The 23,461-nt window shown below is 39.9% G+C and overlaps 1 protein-coding gene across 1 annotated transcript; it reads right to left on the minus strand.

Moving 5' to 3' along the window:
- Positions 1-1,219: 1,219 nt before the first annotated feature.
- LOC136322165 (olfactory receptor 1J4-like) lies at positions 1,220-23,155 on the minus strand. Its single transcript, XM_066254321.1, has 4 exons — positions 23,118-23,155; positions 21,675-21,876; positions 10,937-11,448; positions 1,220-2,162 (listed from the first exon to the last, which is right to left on the minus strand). Exons 1-4 carry the CDS (start codon positions 23,153-23,155, stop codon positions 1,220-1,222), a joined length of 1,695 nt encoding a protein of 564 aa, XP_066110418.1.
- Between the last annotated feature and the right edge of the window lie 306 nt (positions 23,156-23,461).

Here is a 23,461-nt window from a genome sequence, read left to right on the forward strand (position 1 = left end):
TGTGCCACCACAGGCCAGACTCACTACCTCTTCAATTCATATTTTAGTGACAAAAGACAACATAGTCAAAACTACAAATACTCATATTCATCTTATGATTCTTCTGCCCCACCTTCTGTAGATAAAAAATGTCATTAGTTTGTATTTATTATTCTTTTGGCTCTCTTTGCTAAAATAGTCAGACATATGTACATTGTATTTTTCTTTCATTTTACATAAAAGGTAGCATGTTATAAGTGCTTCTTTACACATTGCTCTTTTCCCATTTAAAAAGTATCCTGATAATTCTTCATGTTGACTCATGGACATCATTGTTCTTAATTTTTCATATTTGCGATATACTTAAATGTATTCATGTTCTATGGTGTGTTCTTTAGGGTTTGGAAAGGAGATAGTGGTGATGAGTGTCCTTAATGTCCACGAATAGTAGACTTCAAAAAGCGAGAATGGTAAATTTCATGTTTTGAATATTAAAATGCAATTGAAATAATTAAGAAAAAAGTAAAATGTTATTTCAACACACAGCACAGAAAAGAGTTATAAAATTATAATAATAATTAATGATTAAATATGAAAGAGGGGACTAACAAAATATGTTTTTAATAAACAAAAAGGATGAAAGCAAGAGAATAAATATAAAACAAGTGTGTAAAATACACCATTGCTGGGAATATCTCCTAATTTTAAACAAAGTGGACAGTTGTTAAATACATTTATAAAAGTCTTCATCTCTCTATTTTAAAAAGCCTCACTTTGAAGCACCTGCACATTTTATATTGTAATTATTCTTACCCTGGCTGATTGCAGTCTACCAACATGATGCCATTCAGTGTGAGTTGGGAACATTGACCCAAATCAGCTTAATGCCAGTGTAAGCCAACATAAGGAATTAGTTTAAAAAGGAAAGAAGGGTTTATCAGGAGCAGATCATGAGGCTAAATCAGTGTGTCCTCATGACATAAACAAAAACTGAAATATCTCAAAAGGAAAAAGACAAATTCACATTTATAAATGTACAATGTTTTGCATAAGACTTTCCATGCATCTAAGAAGGCAAGATGTACAAAGAAAAGTATTAATTAGGAATAAATAATTATTAACAAACTAGTTGGTAAACTTGACCAGGTTGACATATTGACAACACATATACATAACAGAATGCATATTTTATTAAACTTATATGGAGATGTCAACCATACAATATTTTCGAGGATAGAGCTCATTGTGCTCCTGACTGCACACTAACTGTGCTGACACACATTTCCAAGGCCTGTTTGATGTCTCTGTTCCTCAGGCTGTAGATGAAGGGGTTCAGCATGGGGGTAACTACAGTGTACATGACCGAAGCAACGATGTCCTTGGAATCCCATGATGAGGAGAAAAAGTAAACACCTACAAGTGTCCCATAGTATAAGGACACTACAAAGAGATGGGAGCCACAGGTGGAAAAGGCTTTAAAGAGTCTCTTGGTTGAGGGGACCCTCAGGATAATCATCCCTATACGAACATATGAGCCCAAAACAACACCCAAAGGTAAAAATAAAAATATTCCTCCCTCGGTGAAGATGACCAGTTCATTGAGAGAGATGTCAGAGCAACTCAGCTTCAGGAGCGCAGTGAGATCACAGAAGAAGTGGATGATGGTGCTGTCAGCACAGAAGGACAGTCGGACCAAGAGAAGGGTGTGTAACAGGGCACTGCCACAGGACAAAATCCAGGAGCCAGCCACCAGGAGCACACACAGCCCCTCCCTCATGATGGTGGTGTAGTGTAGAGGGTGACAGATGGCCACGTACCTGTCATATGCCATCACTGCCAGAAGGAAATTGTCAAGACCACCAAAAAGTATGAAAAAACACATCTGAGCAGTGCATCCCACATAGGAGATCGATTGTTGCCGAGTCTGCATGTTCGTGAGCATCTTGGGGACAGTGACAGATGACAGAGAAATGTCAGAGAAGGCCAAGTGGCTGAGGAAGAAGTACATGGGCGTGTGCAGGCGGGAGTCCAGCCTGATGAGCAGGATGATGAGCAGGTTGCCCAGCACCGTGGTCAGGTACATGCCCAGGAACAGGGTGAAGAACCCGCGCTGCTGCCCTGGCTGCATGGGGAGCCCCAGGAGGAGGAACTCGGACACGCTGCTCTGGTTCTCGGGCCCCATGCTGCTCCCCATCTGCTGGGAGGAAGGTGGTGTGTGACTTTCAGGAACCTGGAAGGATGCCCAGGACCATTACATCTCAGACTCTAATTCAACAGATAAATCAGGAATTTTTAGCTGCCCTTCTATTAATTTCTCACACCTGTGGAACAATATCTGCTCCTCTATCCCAGTGAGGATCCAGGAAAACATCACGTCCCTAATCAGCCAACAAAACCTCATTACATTCTAGCAAGAGAGTGTTCACTGTTGAATTCAACTATTATTTATTAAACATTATTCTGTGCTGGGGCCTCTAATAAGGACTGAGATAGAGTATTGAACAAGAAATCACAGTCCCCAGTACTGTGTGTTTAGATCGTGAGGCATGGAGGGATAATTTCCACCAGAGTAGTCCACAAACTTTCTTCATAATGATGCTGAATGTTTTGGTGAATATTTAGGTACTCACCTGAGAACTTAACCTGTGTTTCCTAATCAAATTCACACATCAGTCTGTATTCCCAGAATTTAAAACCACTTCACAACTGCACTAAGCATTTGCATTCTTTCATTTATTTTCGCTTTTAAGAAATAGAAACATATATGATACAAATGCTGTAGGCACACAACAGTACAGTAAAGGACAAAATGGCACACACATATGTGTGTCTACATCAATATTATATGTGAAATGTTATGAACATCACTTGACATATATGTACTTCAGAAAAGTGTCCTCCTTTCCATTTTATAGATGTGGAAACTGAGGCAAGGATTGAAGTAACTTTCCCAGGTCTCACCACAATTTGATGGTGATTCTGCACAAATTTCACACAGCATGATGCCTGGAGTATATGTAAGTTTGACCTTGCATGTTTAATAAAGAGAATCAAAGGGCTACAAAATTCTGAGCAATTCAGTCACACTCGGTTCTAGAAAATGATAGACCTGTTTCAAAAACAGAGGGAAATACATAATGTTGGGTTACCTCAGCTATTGGGTGCCCCAGAAGGAGAACACCTCAGGAAATACTTGAGATCGTGGACACAGATCATACACCCTCAACACACACACACAGAATGCTGATTTGAGAATTGCAGTCTCCTGTCACCATGTTCACTTACTAAGGAAAAGACAGCCAATATGTTGATCAGCTCATAAACACTCATACACATACGTACAACTCATAAGTAACACTGAATGTAAGACATACACAACAAATAATGAGGAACCACTCACCCACAAACACACTCACAATGCACATCAACACACCTTATTCATGACACGCCTACTAAACACACAACTCACTACATATACATAATTCAGGCACTGTACACACATGTCATCAAGAGCATATAAGATCCAACACAATTTAAAAATCTCACAAGAAACACCCACCAACAATGCAGATGCACACTCAGCCACACACTCACTACAATATCAGCAGACCCACTCCTATTACTGAGAGACATGCTCCCGCCCCCTCTAACCCACCCCTGCTGGGGGAGGGCAGTCAGCATGGGGCAGGTCTGCCTATTCGGTCACAGGTCTGGTCATTAAACAGCCACTGACACCATGCACGTGTCACATAGACATGGTAACACACACACTGAGAAAACCAAACAGTACACCTTCCTGTTGTCACACATGATGACCCACAAACACACACTGCAGAGAGTGATATGAGCCCTCTATGACATTGGTCCACTGTGAGGTCGGTTTCTTTTGTCCAGCAGCCAAGACATCAATCTCACTCCCAATGCCCAACTGTGCTGCAGGTGTTTATGGTCACAGTCATGAACCAAGAGTCCCTAGTCACACAGCAGGAGGCTGGTCACTTGGTCTATGCCCACTAAAACAAGGTCAAAATGAAGTCTAATTCAAGAAAGGGTTGGCTATGAGTCAGACACATAACACCCACACAGACACACAACTATCAAACACCATGTATGCAAGCATATACACTCCATGCAAACACACACAGTCATGGACACAGTCCCACATGACCCGCTAGCACACAGGCAGACCCATCCCAAGGGCAGAGTCCCAGCCCCTCTGACCTGTGCCCGTCACTGCTGAGTCAGACCCTTCTGCTCCAGACTGCTGCCCGACTCCTCAGGTTTCTTCAGGAGGCCTTAGGTCCAGACACAGAGAAGAAGCATCTGTTGCCCTGGCCCTTCTAGACCTTCATTCTGCTCAACCAGCTCCAGGGAAATAAGTCAAAGACAAGACTTATTACTAATGAGAGACTGAAACCCAGTCCCCAAGCTTCGGGCTATGTTCTGACTGCCCTTTGAGGAACTGTGTGTCCCAGAGCCAGAGGGACTGGAGTCCTGGGGGACAGTGTCCCTCATTCCAGTGATGCCTTGGGCTCCTTTCTTCTTGGGCATTGTTCCAGCTGGGACAGAGGATTTTTCAATTTTTTTTTTAAATGATTTTAATGATATAGAAATGCTATAAAAATGACATGAAGAGTTCCTTGACAGGCTTCAGATTCCCCAGTGGTTAACTGTTTACTATGTTTCCCTTCTGTGTATATGTATTTTGTGTGCACCCTTCAGGCTTACATTTTCAGTAGATACACCACAGTGGGTTTTAATTTTCCCATTACTAGTGTTTTGATCCTCTACCAGATGGCTAAGATGCTGTCTGCCTGGTTCTCTGCTATAAAGTTACCATTTCTTTAAAGTTACTATTTTAACCTTGTAATTAGTTAATTGGTATCATGTGGGTAGATATTTTGAAACTGTGTAAACATAACGTGTTCCTTGTTACATTTTGCCCCCTATACTTAACATCCATGGCTGATTTATTTTAGTTTAATATTGCATATATATATATTTAATCAGTTGATTTCCATAATCTTCTAAAGGTAACCAAGTACAAAACAGGAATATTTTTACCTGTTAATAATATTACAAAAAAGTAAATCCCAGAGCTAATTACCATAAAATGAATGTGCTCGATATGAAAGTGTTTTATCCAAAGAGAGTTCAAAACCTTTGTCAAGAGAACACAGCTCTGACTCCACGGCCCCCATGTATGTGCTGTGATTATATCAGTACATTCAAGGTGGCAGATGACCTGCAGCTACTGATTTTGTTCACTAAGTCTAAACAGGACTTGGTTTTGAGGGGTAACACCAACAAATTTATTACCATGGAATTAATACTCCATTCTGGGGAAACGTTCTGATGCAAATTACTTGAGGAGTTCTAGATGGGACAGACAGTGGTTCATAGGACTTATTTGTAAACTCTATAATAGGGATGTTGTAACATACTTGCCTATTTTGCTTTATTTTATTTTAATTTCATTTTATTTTCTGTACAATTTATAGGGGTGATATTAATGTTTTTAAGAGAGAAAATGGGAGCTAGAGAGACAGACTTCCACATGCACCTGACCAGGATCTACAAGGCAACCCCATCTAGAGCTGATGCTCAAGTACTGAGCTATTTTTAGTGCTTGAGACAGAGGTTCCTCATAGTAATATCCCATGCCCACGGCCTATGTGCTCCAACCAATCCAGCCATGGGTGTGGGAGGAGAATAGAGGTGGGGGGAGAGAAAGAGAGGCAGATGGTCACTTCTCCTCTGTGTCCTGACTGAGAATCCAACCCAGTACACTAACAAGCTGGGTCAACACTCTACCACTGAGCCAACCTGCCAGAGCTGAGGTAACACTGATTGATAAAATTACATATGTTTCAGGTGTGCAGTTCTATACTACATCACCTGTATAATGTTTATTTTATTTTTTTATTTTAGTGAGAGGAGGGAAGGTAGAGAGAGACTCCTGCATGCGCCCTGACCAGAATCCACCCAGAAAATCCACTAAGGATCGATGCTCTGTCCATCAGGCTCCCTTGCTCTGTTTCAACCAGAGCCACTCTTTAGTGCCTGAGGCGGAGGCCATGGAGCCATCCTCAGAGCCCTGGGGCCAAATTATTCTAATCAAGCCCAGGCTATAGGAGAGGCAGAGAAGAGAGAGAGAGAGAGAGAGAGAGAGAGAGAGAGAGAAGCGAGGAGAAGCAGATGGGCATTTCTCCTGTGTGCCCTGACTGGTAATCGGACCCAAGACATCCACTCACTAGACTGACACTCTATCACTGAGCCAACCAAGCACGGCGATCACCTGCATCTTGCATTGTGTGTTTACTACCCCAAGTCAAGTCTTCTTCGATCACTGATTATCTCCCCTTTACTCCCTTCTCCCTCCCCTCATGAAATTGGGGATCTTATATGAAAAAATTATTGAAAATGTGAGGGCCAAATGGTGATTTTTCTGCTTTTGTTAGTTCTTCTGTGTTCACTAGTTGTAGTCCCCTATAAGAAGGAACTTACCCCTATTCCTCACTCATTATTCATTATTCATTTATTTATTTATTTCTACTACTGTGGCCTCGTGGATTCCTATTTCTGAGCTATAAACCATTACCAGTGTTACTTATTTATGTGAAGCTTAGGTGTGTTCATTTAGTCCTTGTGTACAAGGACTCTAAATGCTCTCAGAGAAGCCAATAGGGAAATATATTGAAACAAACACAAGAAGTAAAAAGAAGAAAATAAGGAACTGAATCTTTACCCATAAGAGGTGGGTCTGAGTGGGACAGAGAGAATGGGGGATGGGAATGTGTACATGTTGACATGTAACTTGAATTTCTATCTATTTATACATTGTAAACCCTATGAATTTGAACTGATATCTCTTATTCTAGTTTGACAACAGAGAGCTCTTTCCAGCCCCTCCCTCTCCGTGTGCACAGCACCTTCCCCGGGAGTGGGGACTCCCTCCCTCTCCCTCAGGGTAACTTATCTGCTGAATCTTTGGACACATGCTGACTTGTTTCAGAAACTTGAACTCATAGCACTGTAATGACACACTAAGTACAGCATAAAACTTTCTTCACAATTTTTTTTATTGTTAGAATGTATAGACATGATTCTGGATACAAGAATTACTTACGTTACATATTTTATTTTCATCTTTAGTCGAATTATGATAGTAATTTGAAATACAATCATCCCTTACCATATCGTACTTCACTTTTCATGATGTCACTGTATCGGGGATTTTTCAGTGGTGTATATTTAATTTAATATTGCATATTTTTCACTATATCACGGGATTTTAAGTAGGTTTAAGAGTGTAGAAAGTATTTAAGAGCATAGGAAATGTTTATAAGAGTGTGAGAAAGAATAACAAGAATCTAGTAAAGGTTTATAGGAGTGTGGGTGGAGCTTATGAAGCCTTAATTATATATATATAAATAATAAAATAAATATATGGTCGCTTCTTTGTGATCTGGAACCTAACCCCTGCAATGGACGAAGGACTGCTGATAGGTTCATTTGTGTTGTTTTATTCTATTTTGCTTTATTCATCACCTCTATTATTTCTTTTATTTAGAGGCAAAAGACAAAATAGTCAAAACTATAAAGTAATTACACTCATTTCCACCTCCCTCTGCCCCCACCTCCTACAGGTTAACAATCTCATTAGTTTCTGAGTTATTCTTCCTGTGTTTCCATTTATTCAAGTGGGCAGACACATGTATGTTTCATTTTTACATAAAAAGCTAGCAGGCTATATGCTCTCCTAAGCATTGCATTCTTCCTATAGAATATTATAACCTGCCATTTTTTTATATTGATTCATAGATATCTTTATTCTTATTATTTTTACACTTGCAATATACGCAATTTCATTGATGGTCTGCAGAGTTCTCTTACCAGTCCGAGGATGAGATATAGGTGATGAGTGTCCTAAATGCCACTGAATTGTGTGCCTCTGATGGCTAAAATGATAAATTTCAGCTATACTATATTAATCTACAATTTAAAAATTAAAAAGAAGTAATCTCTGCATAGAGAATAAAAAACATTAATTATATATTAATGATAATGATTGATTAATAAGTTAAAAGAGAAGTGTGGAATAACAAAATATATATTTAATTAATAAAAAAGATAAGGGAACCAATATGAAATATATGTATCAAATAAAAAACACTGTAATATGAAAAATACATATTCAAATATTATTACCATTACATTAGATATCAACAAATAAAATTCTCCAGAAATACAATAATTGTTGCTGAACATAAAAAGAACAAAACCCAACTTTCCACTAACATTGTATGCCTCACAGATTTATGAAAACATAGAAAACTTTAAAGTGATTAAATGGAAAAATACTATGTGAACACTAAACACAAGAGAGCTGCATATTGATATATAAAATTTATAAAGAACTTATAAAAATCAATACCAGGAAGGTAAATAATCCGATTTACAAAATGTGCAAAGGAACTAAATAGACACTTTTTCAAAGAAGACATACAAATGGCCAATAAACGTATGAAAAAATTCTCAACATTACTCATCATCAAAGAGATACTAAGTAAAACCACAATGAGATATTGCCTCGCACCCATCAGAATAGCTAACACAGGTAAATCAACAAAAAACAAGCCCTGGAGCAGGTGTGGAGAAGAGGGAATGCTGTGCATTATCAGTGAGACTGTAGACAGGTGCATCCATTGTGGAACTGTAAGGAGATTCCTCTAAAAATTAAAAATGGAACTGCCTTTGTACCTAACGATCCCACCTCAAGGAACATATTGTTAGGAACTTGGAACGCTACTTAAAAAGTATACATGTGCTCCTATGTTCATTACAGCATTTCGACAATAGCCAAGACCTAGAAACAGCCCAAGTGGCCATCAGTAGATGAACGATAAAGGAGAAAGGGGTACATTTAAAGACTGGAATATTATGAGGACATAAAAAGAAAATAAATAGAAACCTTGCCATTTGAAGCAGCATAGTGGACATGGAGATTACGATGTCAGGCGAAACAGCCATCAGAAAAAGACAAATACCATGTGAACTCACTTTTAGGTGGAATCTAATGAACAAAATAAAACAGAGGCAAGGTCTCATGGACCAGCTGACAGGTGTCAGAGGGATGAGGTGGTGGGACGGGAAGAGAGAAGATGAAGGGACAGACGAAAACCAGCGGCGCGGTGACAGGCAGGGGAAAGCGGGAGGGGAAGGCAGAGCTGGTCCAAGCGGGAAGGAATGGAGCCGGAAGAGACGTGGCGCGGGGTGAAGCCAGCACGGTGTGGTGAGCAGAGGGAGTTTTGTTGAGCTGCACATTTGAAACCAGTATGGTTTTTAAAACCAAGGTCGTCGCAATAAATTCAACTTCTAGAAAAGTATATATCATGAAATGAAATATTATTCAGCCCTAAAGAAATGAAGTACCGATGCAAGCTTACACCATCAGTGACACTTGGGAACATAATGCTAAGTGCAAGAAGCCAGGCACGAATGGCTTGTAGTGCACGTTTTTTACGTGAAATACACAGAGTCAAGTGCACAGACAGACGGCACACCGTGGTTGCCCGGGCCCCGCCGAAGGGAAACGGAAGCGATGCCTTCCGGGTTCAGAGAGCTCCTCCGGGATGGTGGGAGGGATTGAAACCGGAGGGAGGTGGTGCTGGCACAGCCTCTCCGTGTACCAGACATCCCTGAATTAAAACTTTACAGTGGTTAATTTTATGTGATGTGAATTTTACCTTAATAAAATGAACACGAATAAAAAAAAGCCGCCTCTTTATTATCTACAATAGACTAGTTTCTATATCTTTGTTCATAGCTATATCATCCGTGCACATATCTATAACGATAGGTATAGATATAAAGTATGTATACTAATATCAGAAGCAGATGAAGTTCTAAGGTAGGACCCATTGCAAAAAATATTTAATTATGAACTCAGTGGTATATTGCTAATGAATATTGGAACATATCTCGCATTTTTTTAAAAGCCTGGTTTGTAGCACATTTGCAATTTCATAGTATAATTACTCTTTTCGTGGCTGATTGCAGTCTACCAACATGATGTCACTGAGTGTGAGTTGGGAAGTCATGCTCACAAGCAGCTTGGATTCAACAAAAGCCAGAATAGAAGAATCAATTCCAAAATAAATTGCACTAGCAGAAATTACAACACTAAATCAGTGTGTTCCCTTAATGTAGCAAAAAAACTATAAGAAAAAGCTATCATCTCTCAAAGGAGAAAATGACAAATCCATAATTATAATTATGCATCATGTTTTGCATAAGATTTTGCTTATATCTTGTAAAAGTTGATGAACAGGGAAAACAATATCATTCAAGAGTAAAGAATTATTAACCATCAAGGTAGCAAACTTGTAGTAGACAAAATAACAACACTTACAAGTGACAACAGAATGCATATTCTATTGAAGTTATAGGGAGATGACAGCCATACAATAACTGAGATTTATCTCATTTGCTCCTGACTGCAGTAAGTGGATTTAGTGATTGCCACTTAAAGATGGTAACCCTATTGACACATGTTTCCAAGGCCTGTTTGATGTCTCTGTTCCTCAGGCTGTAGATGAAGGGGTTCAGCATGGGGGTAACTACTGTGTACATGACCGAAGCAATGATGTCCTTGGAATCCCATGATGAAGAGAAAAAGTAAACACCTGCAAGTGTCCCGTAGTATAAGGACACCACAAAGAGATGGGAGCCACAGGTAGAAAAGACTTTAAAGAGTCTCTCAGTGGAGGGAACCCTCAGAATGATGGTTCCTATTCGGACATATGAGCCCAAAACAATACACAAAGGCAGGAAGTAAACCATTCCTCCCTCGGTGAAGATGACCAGCTCATTGAGGGAGATGTCAGAGCAGCTCAGCTTCAGGAGCGCAGTGAGTTCACAGAAGAAGTGGCTGATGGTGTGGTCAGCACAGGACAGTCGGACCAAGAGGAGGGTTTGCAAAAGGGCATGAGCACAAGATAAAATCCAAGAGCCAGCCACCAGGAGCACACACAGGCCCTCTCTCATGATGATGGTGTAGTGTAGAGGGTAACAGATGGCCACATACCTGTCATATGCCATCACTGCCAGAAGGAAATTGTCCACACCAGCAAAAATCATGAAAAAATACATCTGAGCAATGCATCCCACATAGAGGATGGATTGTTGCTGAGTCTGCATGTTCATGAGCATCTTCGGGACAGTGACGGATGACAGAGAAATGTCAGAGAAGGCCAAGTGGCTGAGGAAGAAGTACATGGGCGTGTGCAGGCGGGAGTCCAGCCTGATGAGCAGGATGATGAGCAGGTTGCCCAGCACCGTGGTCAGGTACATGCCCAGGAACAGGGTGAAGAACCCGCGCTGCTGCCCTGGCCGCATGGGGAGCCCCAGGAGGAGGAACTCGGACACGCTGCTCTGGTTCTCAGGCCCCGTGCTGCTTCCTGTCTGCTGGGAGGAAGGAGGTTTGGGTTCTCAGCAACCTGGAAAAGATGCCTAGGGACATCACGTTTCACACTGTAATTCTCCAGAAAAACCAGGAATTTTTAACTTTCTTCCTATTAATTTCTCACAGCTTGGATGAATATATGCTGCTCTATCCCAGTGAGGATTCAGGAAAACATCACACACCTAACACAACCAACAAGGCTTCATTACACAGAAGCAAAGGGTGTTCAAGGTTTCATTCAACCATAATTTACTGATGTTGAGTCTGTGTCTTGAGGCACTAAGGACGGAGATGCAGCAGTGAATAAGAAAAGCAAATCCCCTCTTCTGTGAGGTTAGATCGTGATGGCATGGAGGGATCATTCCTCCCCCAGGCCAGAGCCCCACCACACTGACTCACTGTGACAGAAATAGAATTGATCCCCCAAAGCTGGTGTCAGAGGCTTCTACCTTAAAAAACTTGAGACTCCAGCCTGACCAGTGGAGGTGCAGTGAATAAAGCATCCACCGGAACGCTGATGTTCCTAGTTCGAAACCCCAAGGTCACCAGCTAAAGCACGGTGTCCAGCTTGCTAGTTTGAGTGTGGATGTCCATGTCATTCCAATATTGCTGACTTTAGCCCAAGATCACTAGCTTGAAGCCAAATTAGGAGAAGCAATCAATACACAACTAAATGAAACAAGTAAGAGTTGATGCTTCTCATCTCTCCCCTTCTCTCTATTTCTCTCTCTCTCTCTCTCTCTCTCTCTCTCTCTCTCTCTGTCATTCCGGTCCTCATCTCTCCCCAAAAAAGAATAAAAAGCTCTAGTGCAGAGTTGACATTGTTGTTGGAGCATTGTCACAGTCCTCTAATGACCCACAGCTGTGAACTCATGGACACTTTGGAAAAGGGTGGCCATTTAAAGCCACTTCATGTCTCAGTAGCTGTGAAACCAGAATAGTATTCAAAATACCTTTCATCATAATGCTGAACACTTTGGTGAACATTTGGGTACCTGGCTGAGGATTTTACCTACGTTTTCTAATTAAATCCACACATCAGCCTACATTCCCAGAGTTAAGACCTCTTAACAGCTGCACTAAAAATATGTGTTCTTTCAACTATTTTAGATTTTAAGAAATAGAAACATAAATGACACAAATGTTGCAGGTACACAACTGTGCCGTAGGGGACAGAAGGGCACACAGACGTGTACTCTATATATCTATATCTATGAAATATGTGATGTGTAATGTATGTAACTTGATATATATGTACTATCATATTCTGTAAATTAAAAATTATTGCTGCTTCACAGAATTCAGTCTAACGTGTCTGTGTGACCAGAACCCACGCTCCTAATCATCACACATGGGAATGTGCCTTTTGTTGGTCAGGGGAGCCAAGTACAATATATTCTTTTATAGCTGTGAGGACACAAAGTTGTCCAAAATGTTTTTAGTCCTTTTCCTAGATAATTAAATCACTACATGTTTATAACTTTTTCAACTGAGAGAACATGCTCAAATACATTGACTTCTATTTATACAATAAAGGCCTACTGAAGATATCTGTAAGACTAATGAAACAAGTCTAATTCTTTCCTTTTATACCTGTGGAAACAGACACAAAGGATTTCGTTACTTTCCCAACGTTTCACTGCCATTAGATACTAAGTCTGCCTAAAACATCACACAGCTTGATGTCCAGAGTACCACTTTTTTGTTTGTGTGTGTATGTGTGTGTGAGTGTGTGTGTTTTTGGCATGGGATGTTTAATGAAAGTAAGGAAAAGGTTTAAAAATTGTAAATGATTCAGTCACACACAGGCACATGAAAATGATATGAGCACCATTTCAAGAAACAGTAAAATTACTTAGACTTTGGCTATCTCAGCTAATAGAGCCCCAGAAGGAGGACACCTCAGAAAATACTTGAGGTCAAGGAAGTAGATCATATACCCAACACACACACACACACACACACACACTCACACACACACACTGCTTATTTGAAGAATCCAATCAGCTGTGACTAAGATCCCATCCTAAGGGAAGGGTCACCAATATGTGGTTCAGCTCATAAACACTCATATACATACATACAAGTCAGAGGCCACACTCAAAGTGAGACATACACAACACACAGTGATGTACCACTCACCCTCAAACACACTCAAATTGCACATCAACACTTCTAACTCAAAACATACTTTGTAAACACTCAAATCTCCACAGGTATATAATTCATGACCTACATATAGATGTCATCAAGAGCACACAAGATTGCACTCAATTAAAAAATGTCATGAGAAACACACAAAACAGCACACGTGCACACTCAGTCACACTCCCTACCATCAATACACCTGCTCCTATTACTGAGGCTTGCTCCTGCCCCCTCTGACCCACCCCCTGCTGGGGGAGGGCAGTCAGCATGGGGCAGGTCCGCCTATTCGGTCACAGGTGCGATCATTACACTGCCACCTACACCATGCATGTGTCACATACACCTGGTACACACACACTGAGAAAACCAAACAATACATTTTCCTGCTCTCACACACGATGACCCACCAACACAGCTGGCACAGGCAGCAAGCAGCACACGCTGCTGCGGAGAGAATTGTGAAGCCTGTCAAATCCTGGATTCCTATGAGGTCAGATTTCTTTACAGCAGCTGAGGCAACAATCTCTCTCACGATGCTCAGCTGTCATGCAGGTGTTTACAGCAGTGATGCATGTGTTTATAAGACATGAATCAGGGTCCTTACACGTAAGAAGTCAGATAATGGGTGTGTATGCACTGAAACAGGACGTAGATTGGGTCTAATTCAGAAAGTGTCAGGCTGTGATTCAGATACCTAGCACGTGCACGCACGCGCGCACACACACACACACACACACACACAGAGTCATGGACACAGAGTTCCACATGACCCGCTAGCACACAGGCAGACCCATCGCCAAGGGCAGAGTCCCAGCCCCTCTGACCTGTGCCCGTCACTGCTGAGTCAGACCCTTCTGCTCCAGACTGCTGCCCGACTCCTCAGGTTTCTTCAGGAGGCCTTAGGTCCAGACACAGAGAAGAAGCATCTGTTGCCCTGGTCCTTCTAGAGACCTTCATTCCCCTCCACCAGCTTCATAGAAGTGAGTCCAAGACTTAATTACTAATGAGAGACTGAAACACAGTCCCAAAGCTTCGGGCTACTTTCTGACTGCCCTTTGGGGAGCTGTGTGTCCCAGAGCCAGAGGGACTGGAGTCCTAGGGGACAGTGTCCCTGATTCCAGTGATGCTCTGGGCTCCTTTCTTCTTGGGCATTGTTCCAGCTGAGACAGAGGATTTTTAACTTTTTATTTTGAAATGATTGTAAAGATATACAAATGCTTTAAAAATGACATGAAGAATTCCTCAACAGGCTTCATGCAGATTCTCCAATGGTTAACTGTTTACTATGTTTCTGTTCTGTGTATATATATGTATTTTGTGTGCACCTTTCAGGCTTACATTTTCAGTAGATACACCACAGTGTGTATTAATTTTCCCATGACTAGTGTTTTGATCTTCCATCAGATGGCTAACGTGCTGTCTGCCTGGTTCTCTGCTGTAAAGTTATCATTTCTTTAAAGTTACTATTTAACCTTGTAATTAATTGGTATTATGTGGGTAGATATTTTGATACTGTGTAAACATAATGTGTTCCTTGTTACATTTCACCCACTATACTTAACCTCCACCAAGGATTCCTTTCTAGTTTAATATTTCATATATTTAATCAGTTGATTTTCATAATCTTCCTAAAGGTACAAAACAGGCATATTTTACTTAAAAACTAAATACCAGAGCTAATTACCATAAAGTGAATGTGCTCCTAATCCAAGGTCCCACTATACATGCTGTGATGATAACACAAGTACATTCAAGATGTCGGGTGACCTGCAGCTGCTGCTTTTGTTCTGTAAGACTAAACAAGACATGGTTTTGAGGGGTAACACCAACAAAATTCTTACCATGGAATTAATACTCCATTTTGGGGAAATATTCTCTTGCAAATTACTTGAGGAGATCTAGTCAGGACTGACAGTGAGTGATTCATAGGACTTATTTGTAAACTTCTTTTTATGGGAATAAAGGATTTATTTTTTAATGAAATTATTTTTATTTTTTAATATTTTTAATTTACTGTGTTAACATGAATTCAAGTGTCCCACTCAATATAACTCCCTCACCCCCACCTCCTTGTCCCCCATTGCCCCTCCCTTCCCTTTGGGATTTGCTGTCCTGTTATCTTATCTGTATCTCTGTGTTATGTATATATAATTTCACTAATGCCTTCACCTTCTCTGATCCCATCTCTTCATCCTCCTTCCCTCTGACAGCTGTCCCTCCGCTCCCTGTGACCCTGCCTCTGCCTCTATTCTGTTTCTCAGTTCATTTTGTTCCTTAGATTCCACATATCAGTGAGATTATATGATATTTTTCCTTCTCTGCCTGGCTTATTTTACTAACCCTAATAATCTCCAGGTCCATCCATGCCATCGCAAAAGGTAAGATTTCCTTCTTTTTTATGGCCACATAGTATTCCATTGTGTATATGTACCACAGTGTTTTAATCTACTCGTCCACTGACAGACACTTGGTCGTTTCCAGGTCTTGGCTATTGTGAACAATCGTGCAATAAACATGGGGGCGCATTCTTCTTTTTAATCAGTGATTTGATGTTCTTAGGATATATTCCTAAAAGTGGCATAGCTGAATCAAAAGGCAGTTCCATTTTTAATTTTTTGAGGAAGCTCCATACTGTTTTCCACAGTGGCTGCATCAGTCTGCATTCCCACCAACAGTGCAAGAGGGTGCCCTTTTCTTCACACCTTCGCCAGCATTTATTGTGTGTTGATTTGTTAATAAGCACCATTCTGACAGGTGTGAAGTGGTACCTCATTTTGGTTTTAATTTGCATTGTCTGATGATTAATGATGTTAAACATTTTTTCTTATGCATATTGGCCATCTATATGTCCTGTTTTGAGAAGTGTCTACTTAGTTCTTTTGCCCATTTTTTAATTGCATTGTTTACCTTCCTGATGTTGACTTTTAGAAGTTCTTTATAAATTTTGGTTATTAACCCCTTATCAGACATATTGGCAAATAGGTTCTTCCATTGTGTAGGTTGTTTTTAAATTTTGTTCATGATGTCTTTTGCTGTGCAAAAGCTTTTTAGTTTAATGTAGTCCCATTGGTTTATTTTGTCCTTTATTTTACTTGCCCATGGAGATAAATCGGCAAAAATATTGCTATGAGATATATCAGAGAGTTTACTGCCTAGGTATTCTTCCAAGATTATTATAATTTCACGACTTACATTTAAGTCTTTTATCCATTTTGAGTTTATTTTTGTGAATGGTGTAAGTTGGTCATCTAGTTTTATTTTTTTGCATGTACCTGTTCAATTTTCCCAACACCATTTTTTAAAGAGACTGTCTTGACTCCACTGTATGCTCTTACTTCCTTTGTCAAATATTAATTGACCATAAAGGTGTTGGTTTATTTCTGGATTGTCTGTTCTGTTCCATAGATCTGTATGCCTATTCTTACATCAATACCAAGCTGCTTTGATTACTATGGCCTTGTAGTATAACTTGATATCAGGAAATATAATACCTCTCACGTTATTCTTTATTTTCAAGATTTTTGAGGCTACTCGTGTTCTATTTTGGTTCCATATAAATTTCTGAAATATTTGTTCTATATCTTTGAAGTATGCCATTGGTATTTTAATAAGAATTGCATAGAATTTATAAATTGCTTTGAGTAATATAGACATTTTAATGATGTTTATTCTTTCTATCCACAAACATGGTATATGCTTCCACTTGTTTGTATCTTTCTTAATTGCTTTTATCAATGTTTTATAATTATCCAAGTACAAGTCTTTTACATCCTTGGTTAAATTTACTCCTAGGTACTTTATTTTTTTTTGTTGTTGTTGTTGTAATAGTGAAGGGAATCGTTCCCTTAATTTCTTTTTTCAGACATTTTTTAATTAATTTTAATGGGGTGACATTGATCAGTCAGGCTACATAGGTTCAGAGAAAACATCTCCAGGTTATTTTGACATTTAATTATGTTGCAAACCCATCACCCAAAGTCAAATTGTCTTACGCCACCTTCTATCTGCTTTTCTTTGTGCCTCTCCCCTCCCCTCACCCCCTCCAACTCCCCTCTCCTCCCTTCCCTCTGATGGTAACCACCACACTCTTGTCCATGTCCTTGAGTCTCATTTTTATGTCCCATCTATGTATGGAATCATATAGTTCTTAGTTTTTTCTGATTTACTTATTTCACTCAGTATAAGGTTATCAAGGTCCATCCATGTTGTCGTAAATGATCCTATGTCATTACTTCTTATAGCGGAGTAGTATTCTATAGTATATATGTACTACATCTTCTTTATCCAGTCATCTATTGAAGGGATTTTTGGTTGTTTTCATGTTTTTGCCAATGTGAACAATGCTGCAATGAACATGGGGCTGCATGTGTCTTTACATAGCAGTGTTTTTGAATTTTGGGGTATATACCTAGTAGAGGGATTGGTGGACATTTTTCTGTTGGTGTGTAAAAATGCCACTGATTTCTGAATACTAATTTTATATCCTGCTACCTTGCCAAATTCAATTATCAGGTCTAGTAGTTTTTTGACTTAGACTTTAGGGCTTTCTATGTACAGTATCATGTCATCAGGAAATAATGATAATTTTACTTCCTCATTTCCAATATGGATGCCTTTTATTTCTTTGTCTTGCCTGATTGCTGTGGCTAGGACTTCCAGAAATCTGTTGAATAACAATGGTGAAAGTGGGCACCTCTGCTTTTTCCTGATCTCAAAGGGATTGCTTTTAATTTTTGTTCCATTGAGCATGATGTTGGCTGTGGGTTAGTCATAGTTGGCCTTTATTATGTTGAGGTATGTTCTCTGTATTCTCACTTTGCTGAGAGTTTTGATCATAGATGGGTGCTGATTTTATCAAATGCTTTTTCTGCATTTATTGATATAATCATGTGATTTTTATTCTTCCTTTTGTTTATGTGATGAATTACATTGATTGGTTTGCAAATATTATACCAGCCTTGCCTCCCCAGAATAAAATCCCACTTGATCATGATGTATACTTTTTTAATGTATTGATGGATTCAGTTTGCTAAAATGATCATCAGGGATATCAGTCTATAATTTTCTTTCTTTGTAGTGTCTTTATCTGGTTTTGGAATGAGAATAATGCTTGCCTCTTAAAAGGAGTTTGGAAATCTTCACTCCTTTTGTATTTTTTTTGAAATAGCTGGAGAAGGATAGGTGTTTGTTCTTCTTTGAACATTTGGTAAAATTCACCTGTGAAGCCATCTGGTCCCAAACTTTTGTTTGGTGGGAGTCTTGATAACTTTTCAATTTTATTTGTTGTAATTGGTCTATTTAGGTTTTCTGATTCTTCCAGATTGAGTATTGGCAAATTGTATGTTTCTAGGAATTCATCCATTTCATCTAGGTTGTCCAATATTTTGGCATATAGATCTTCATAGTATTTCTTATAATCCTTTGTATTTCTATGGTGTCAGTTGTTACTTCTTTTTCATTTCTAATTTTATTTAAGTCTTCTCTCTTTTTTTCTTGATGAGTCTACTTAAAGCTTTGTCAATCTTGTTTACCTTTTCAAAGAACCAGCTGTTGGTTTTATTAATCCTTTGTACTAATTTTTTTTTAGACTCTATGTCATTTATTTCCACTCTGATCTTTATACAATAATTTCCTTCCTTCTACTTCCTCTGGGCTTTATTTGTTGTTCTTTTTCTAGTTTTTCTAGATGCAACGTTAAGTTGTTTATTTGAGCTTTTTATTGCTTTATAAGGTATGTCTGTAATGCTATGAACTTCCCTCTAAGGACTGCTTTTGTTCTGTCTCATAAATTTTGAGTTGTTTTATGTTCATTTTCATTTGTTTCAAGGAAATTTTTTATTTCTTCCTTGATTTTATTGCTATTCCATTCATAATTTAAAAATATTCTATTTAGTCTCCAAATGTTTAAATGTTTTTCAGTTTTTCTATTGCAAATGATTTCTAGTTTCATGCCATTGTGATCAGAGAAGATGCTTAATATGATATCAGTTTTTTAAATTTATTGAGACTTGGTTTAGGTCCTAATATTTGGTCTATCCTAGAGAATGTACCATGAGCACTTGACAAGAATATATATTCTATTGCTTTAGGTTGAAAGGTCATGAAGATATCATTTAAATCCAGTTGATCTAGTGTGTCATATATAGAGGCTGTTTCTTTGTTAATTTTCTGTCTGGCAAATCTATCCATTGATGTTAGTGAGGTATTAAAATCCCCTACTATTATAGTATTGCTGTTGATCTCACCCTGTATGTCCATCAAAATCTGCCTTATATATTTAGGTGCTCCTATGTTAGAAGCATAAATATTTATAGTGGTTATGTACTCTTGATGAATTGCTCCCTTTATCATTATGTAGTGACCTTCTTTATCTCTTACTATAGCCTTTGTATTAAGGGCTATTTTGTCAGATATAAGTATTGCTACCCCAGCCCTTTTTTTCATTTTCATTTGCATGAAATATTTTTTTCATCCCTTCACTTTCAGTTTATGTGTATCTTTTGTTCTGAGGTGTGTCTCTTGTAAACAACATATATATGGGTCCTGTTTTCTTATCCATGTAGCTGCCCTCTGTCTTTTGATTGGAGCATTTAATTCATTTACATTTAAGATTATAATTAATATGTACTTATTTATTACCATTTTATTCTTTAAATCTACAATCCTCTTTTTCTAGATTTTTTTTCCTTTGCTCTTTTAACAGTAGGCCCCTTAACATTTCTTGCAGTACTGGTTTGGTTGTAATGAATTCCTTGAGTTTTTTTGTTTTGTTTTGTTTTGTTGTTGTTTTGTCTGTGAAGCTTTTAATTTCTCCTTCAATTTTAAACAATAGCCTTGCTGGATAAAGAAGTCTTGGTTGTAGGTTCTTTCTTTGCATCACTTCGAATATTTCTTGCCTATCTCTTCTGGCCTCAAGTGTTTCTGTTGAGAATTCAGATGTCATCTTTATGAGGGCTCCTCTGTAGGTAATTAACTGCTTTTTTCTTTCAGCTTTTAGTATTCTTTCTTTGTCTCTTAACTTTAGCACTTTAATTATGATGTGTTTTTGTGTCAGCCTCCTTGGGTTCCTCTTTAATGGGACTTTCTGTGGTTTTGGATTGTGTGTGACTTTTTCCTTCATCAATTTGGGGAAGTTTTCAGCTATGATTTCTTCAAACATGTTTTTTATCCCTTGTTCATTCTCTTCTCCTTCAGGAACCCTTGTGATGCAATGTTGTTTCTCTTCATGTTGTCACAGAGCTCTCTTAGAGTTTCCACAGTCTTTTTCAACCTCTTTTCCTTTTGCTGCTCTGCTTCTGTGCTTCTGTTTTTCTTGTCCTCTAAATTGCTGATGCAATCCTCTGCTTCATCTAGCCTGCTATTGATTCCTTCTGGTGCACTCTTCATTCTGATATTGTGCTTGTCATTTCTGACTGGTTCTTTTTTAAGATTTCAATGCCCTTTTTGATGCTTATTATCTCTTTATTTAGGTGCTCATTATGTCCATCCATTGTTGCTCTAAGATCCTTGAGCATCCTAAAAATCATTATTTTAAACTCTGCATCTGGTAGTTTGGTTACTTCCATTTCATTCAGTCCTTTATCTGGGGATTTCTCTTGTTCATTCATTTGGGTCACATTCCTCTGTCTGCCCATTTTGTCTGTGCATTAGGTAGTGCTGTCTGACTTTGAATTTTTGTGTGGTCTTTATGAAGGAAATGGGCTCAGTGGTACCAACCTCCAGGCCACCTGTTTTTCTTGTTCTAGGAATGCTTATTGAGGGTGCTATTTTCCCTCTTATTGTATGTGAATATTAAATGCATTCGGTCCTTTCATGGGTACAGTTATCCCTTCAGGCTGGCTGGCTCTAAGGGTCAAACTTGATCATGTGTATTACACACTGTGCAATGTCTGTGCTTTGGGGCATTATTTATTCTCCACAGTGTCCAGTACCTGCTAGACTCCACTTAGGGCATGCTGTTTGTGTAGCTAGCTGATTATAGGGTTGGTGCTGTGTGCCACCACTGACTGTTGTGTTGGCTCTAGAGTCTAGATCTTCTTGGATTGGTGTCACCTGTTGGTTGTAACCTGCTGTGGGTTACCTGTCTATAGTTACGGCACTTTTTGCTGTTTGTGTCAATGTTTTGGACAGTGTGGTAGTGGTCAACCTTTGTATTAGAATCAGCTTCCTCCTGCTTAGTGATGACAGCAGCTCTGTAGTAGCCCTCAGCTCTGTAAGATTTGTCTCCACTTTTCAGCTGCTTCTGCTCCTCTTGCAGCTGTCTGGTCTTTCCACAGAATCTTCTGTAGTAAGATGGTAATGTAGGGTCAGATTGGCCTCACCCAAACAAACCCCCTACAAGTTGCACACTTGGTGATTTAGGGCCACTGAGGTTGTGAATACAATGTTAGTGGAACCCCCTACATCAGGAGTCTCTTTGTCAGGAGCTCAGTATGGGGAATGTGCCCCCTACTCTAGAAATTAATCCCTCAACCACTGCTGGATACTCAAATTTTATTTCTCCCAACAAGGTGAGCAGCAGGTTCAGTCAGTTGTGGCTTAGAGTCCCCTCTACAGAAATTCTTTCAGCTAGTAAGACTCTGATCTCAGGGAGGATGACTGAGAGAGTCCTCCCATTGGGCTAACTGTGTCCCGCCCCAAAGGTGGCTAGCCCATTGACCAAATCTAACAATAGACTCACGGGGACCTACATGTTAAATGTCCATGTTCCAAGCCTATGTCCTTTCCTTCTGAGTAGTCCAGCCTAGCAGAACTGAATACTCAACGCCAAGGCTGGTTGACTGTGAAGCTCCACCCTATCCAATGCACATGAGCCTCTGTGCTGGTGCTGATTTCAGACAATGGAATTGGCCTCAGGTGGGCCTGATGTGAGCAGTCTTTCTTTAGGATCCCACTGTAGGAAGAGTTGTTAGGTCCTGGACCAGTGCTCTCCATAGCTGGCCACTGGATGTACCAGCCCTGGGCCTCCCTGGTAGGAACCCAGTGCAGACCAGTGGGAGACACTGCCTGTGACAGGCCCTCAGCAACCTTCATGGAGCTACAAACAATCCAGAGTTTGTGGCTGCCTCTGTGGGGCCCAGGTGTACATGGAAATACCAAACCTGTACTCCTAGGCTGGCTTTTACTCACACTGGGTCTGGGGCAAGTTCCACTTAAAAGGCCAACTTTGCCTGGGTCCTGCCTCCTCCAGCCTCTGTCTGCTGGTTGCTTGTTGGACTCAGCCACTGAAAAAACCTCTGCTAGAGACTAGCACCTGCAGCAATTCATGGATTTGAATGGTGGTGGGTGTGGCTCCACCCCTCGGCACCAGGTGTCAGTCTGTCCAGACTTTTATCACAGATCTCAGTAGGGTGTGGCACCAGGAGTCTGGTAATGTGGCCTCTGAGACCCAGAAGTGTGGTCTACTCCTAATCCAGACAGTTTCTACTGAGTCTCCTGTGAGTTGGAAGCACCAGTCCTAGATTCAAGAGCCTGTGGGGGAAAGCTATGATCTCAAGACTAGAAAACTGAGCCACTGACATGCCCCCTACTTTCCAGCCTCTCAGCACGATCTGATGCCATGACTGGGGTAGGAGAAACTCCAGAGGGTGGAGGCTTTTCCCCAGGCTAATGCTGCACAAAGGGGATACTCCACCCAAAAAATATGGTTACTGCAGTATTGAAAAATGACTCAGGCACAGGGGTTCTGGCGGTCATCCCCCACATGTCATTCCTGGGCCGCCAACTTTACACTTTCCTAATGCAACTCCTGTCCACTCAGCTCTACCTCAACCAGAGCCCCAGGTAAGTAGCTGTGAATAAGATTTTCTGTGCGGGCCCTTTAAGACGGACCATGCATCTCAGAAAGCTCAGTCTCTTTCTCGCAGA

The sequence above is a fragment of the Saccopteryx bilineata genome, chromosome 2 (assembly GCF_036850765.1).
Source record: "Saccopteryx bilineata isolate mSacBil1 chromosome 2, mSacBil1_pri_phased_curated, whole genome shotgun sequence".
In the NCBI taxonomy this organism is placed as follows: Eukaryota; Metazoa; Chordata; class Mammalia; order Chiroptera; family Emballonuridae; genus Saccopteryx; species Saccopteryx bilineata.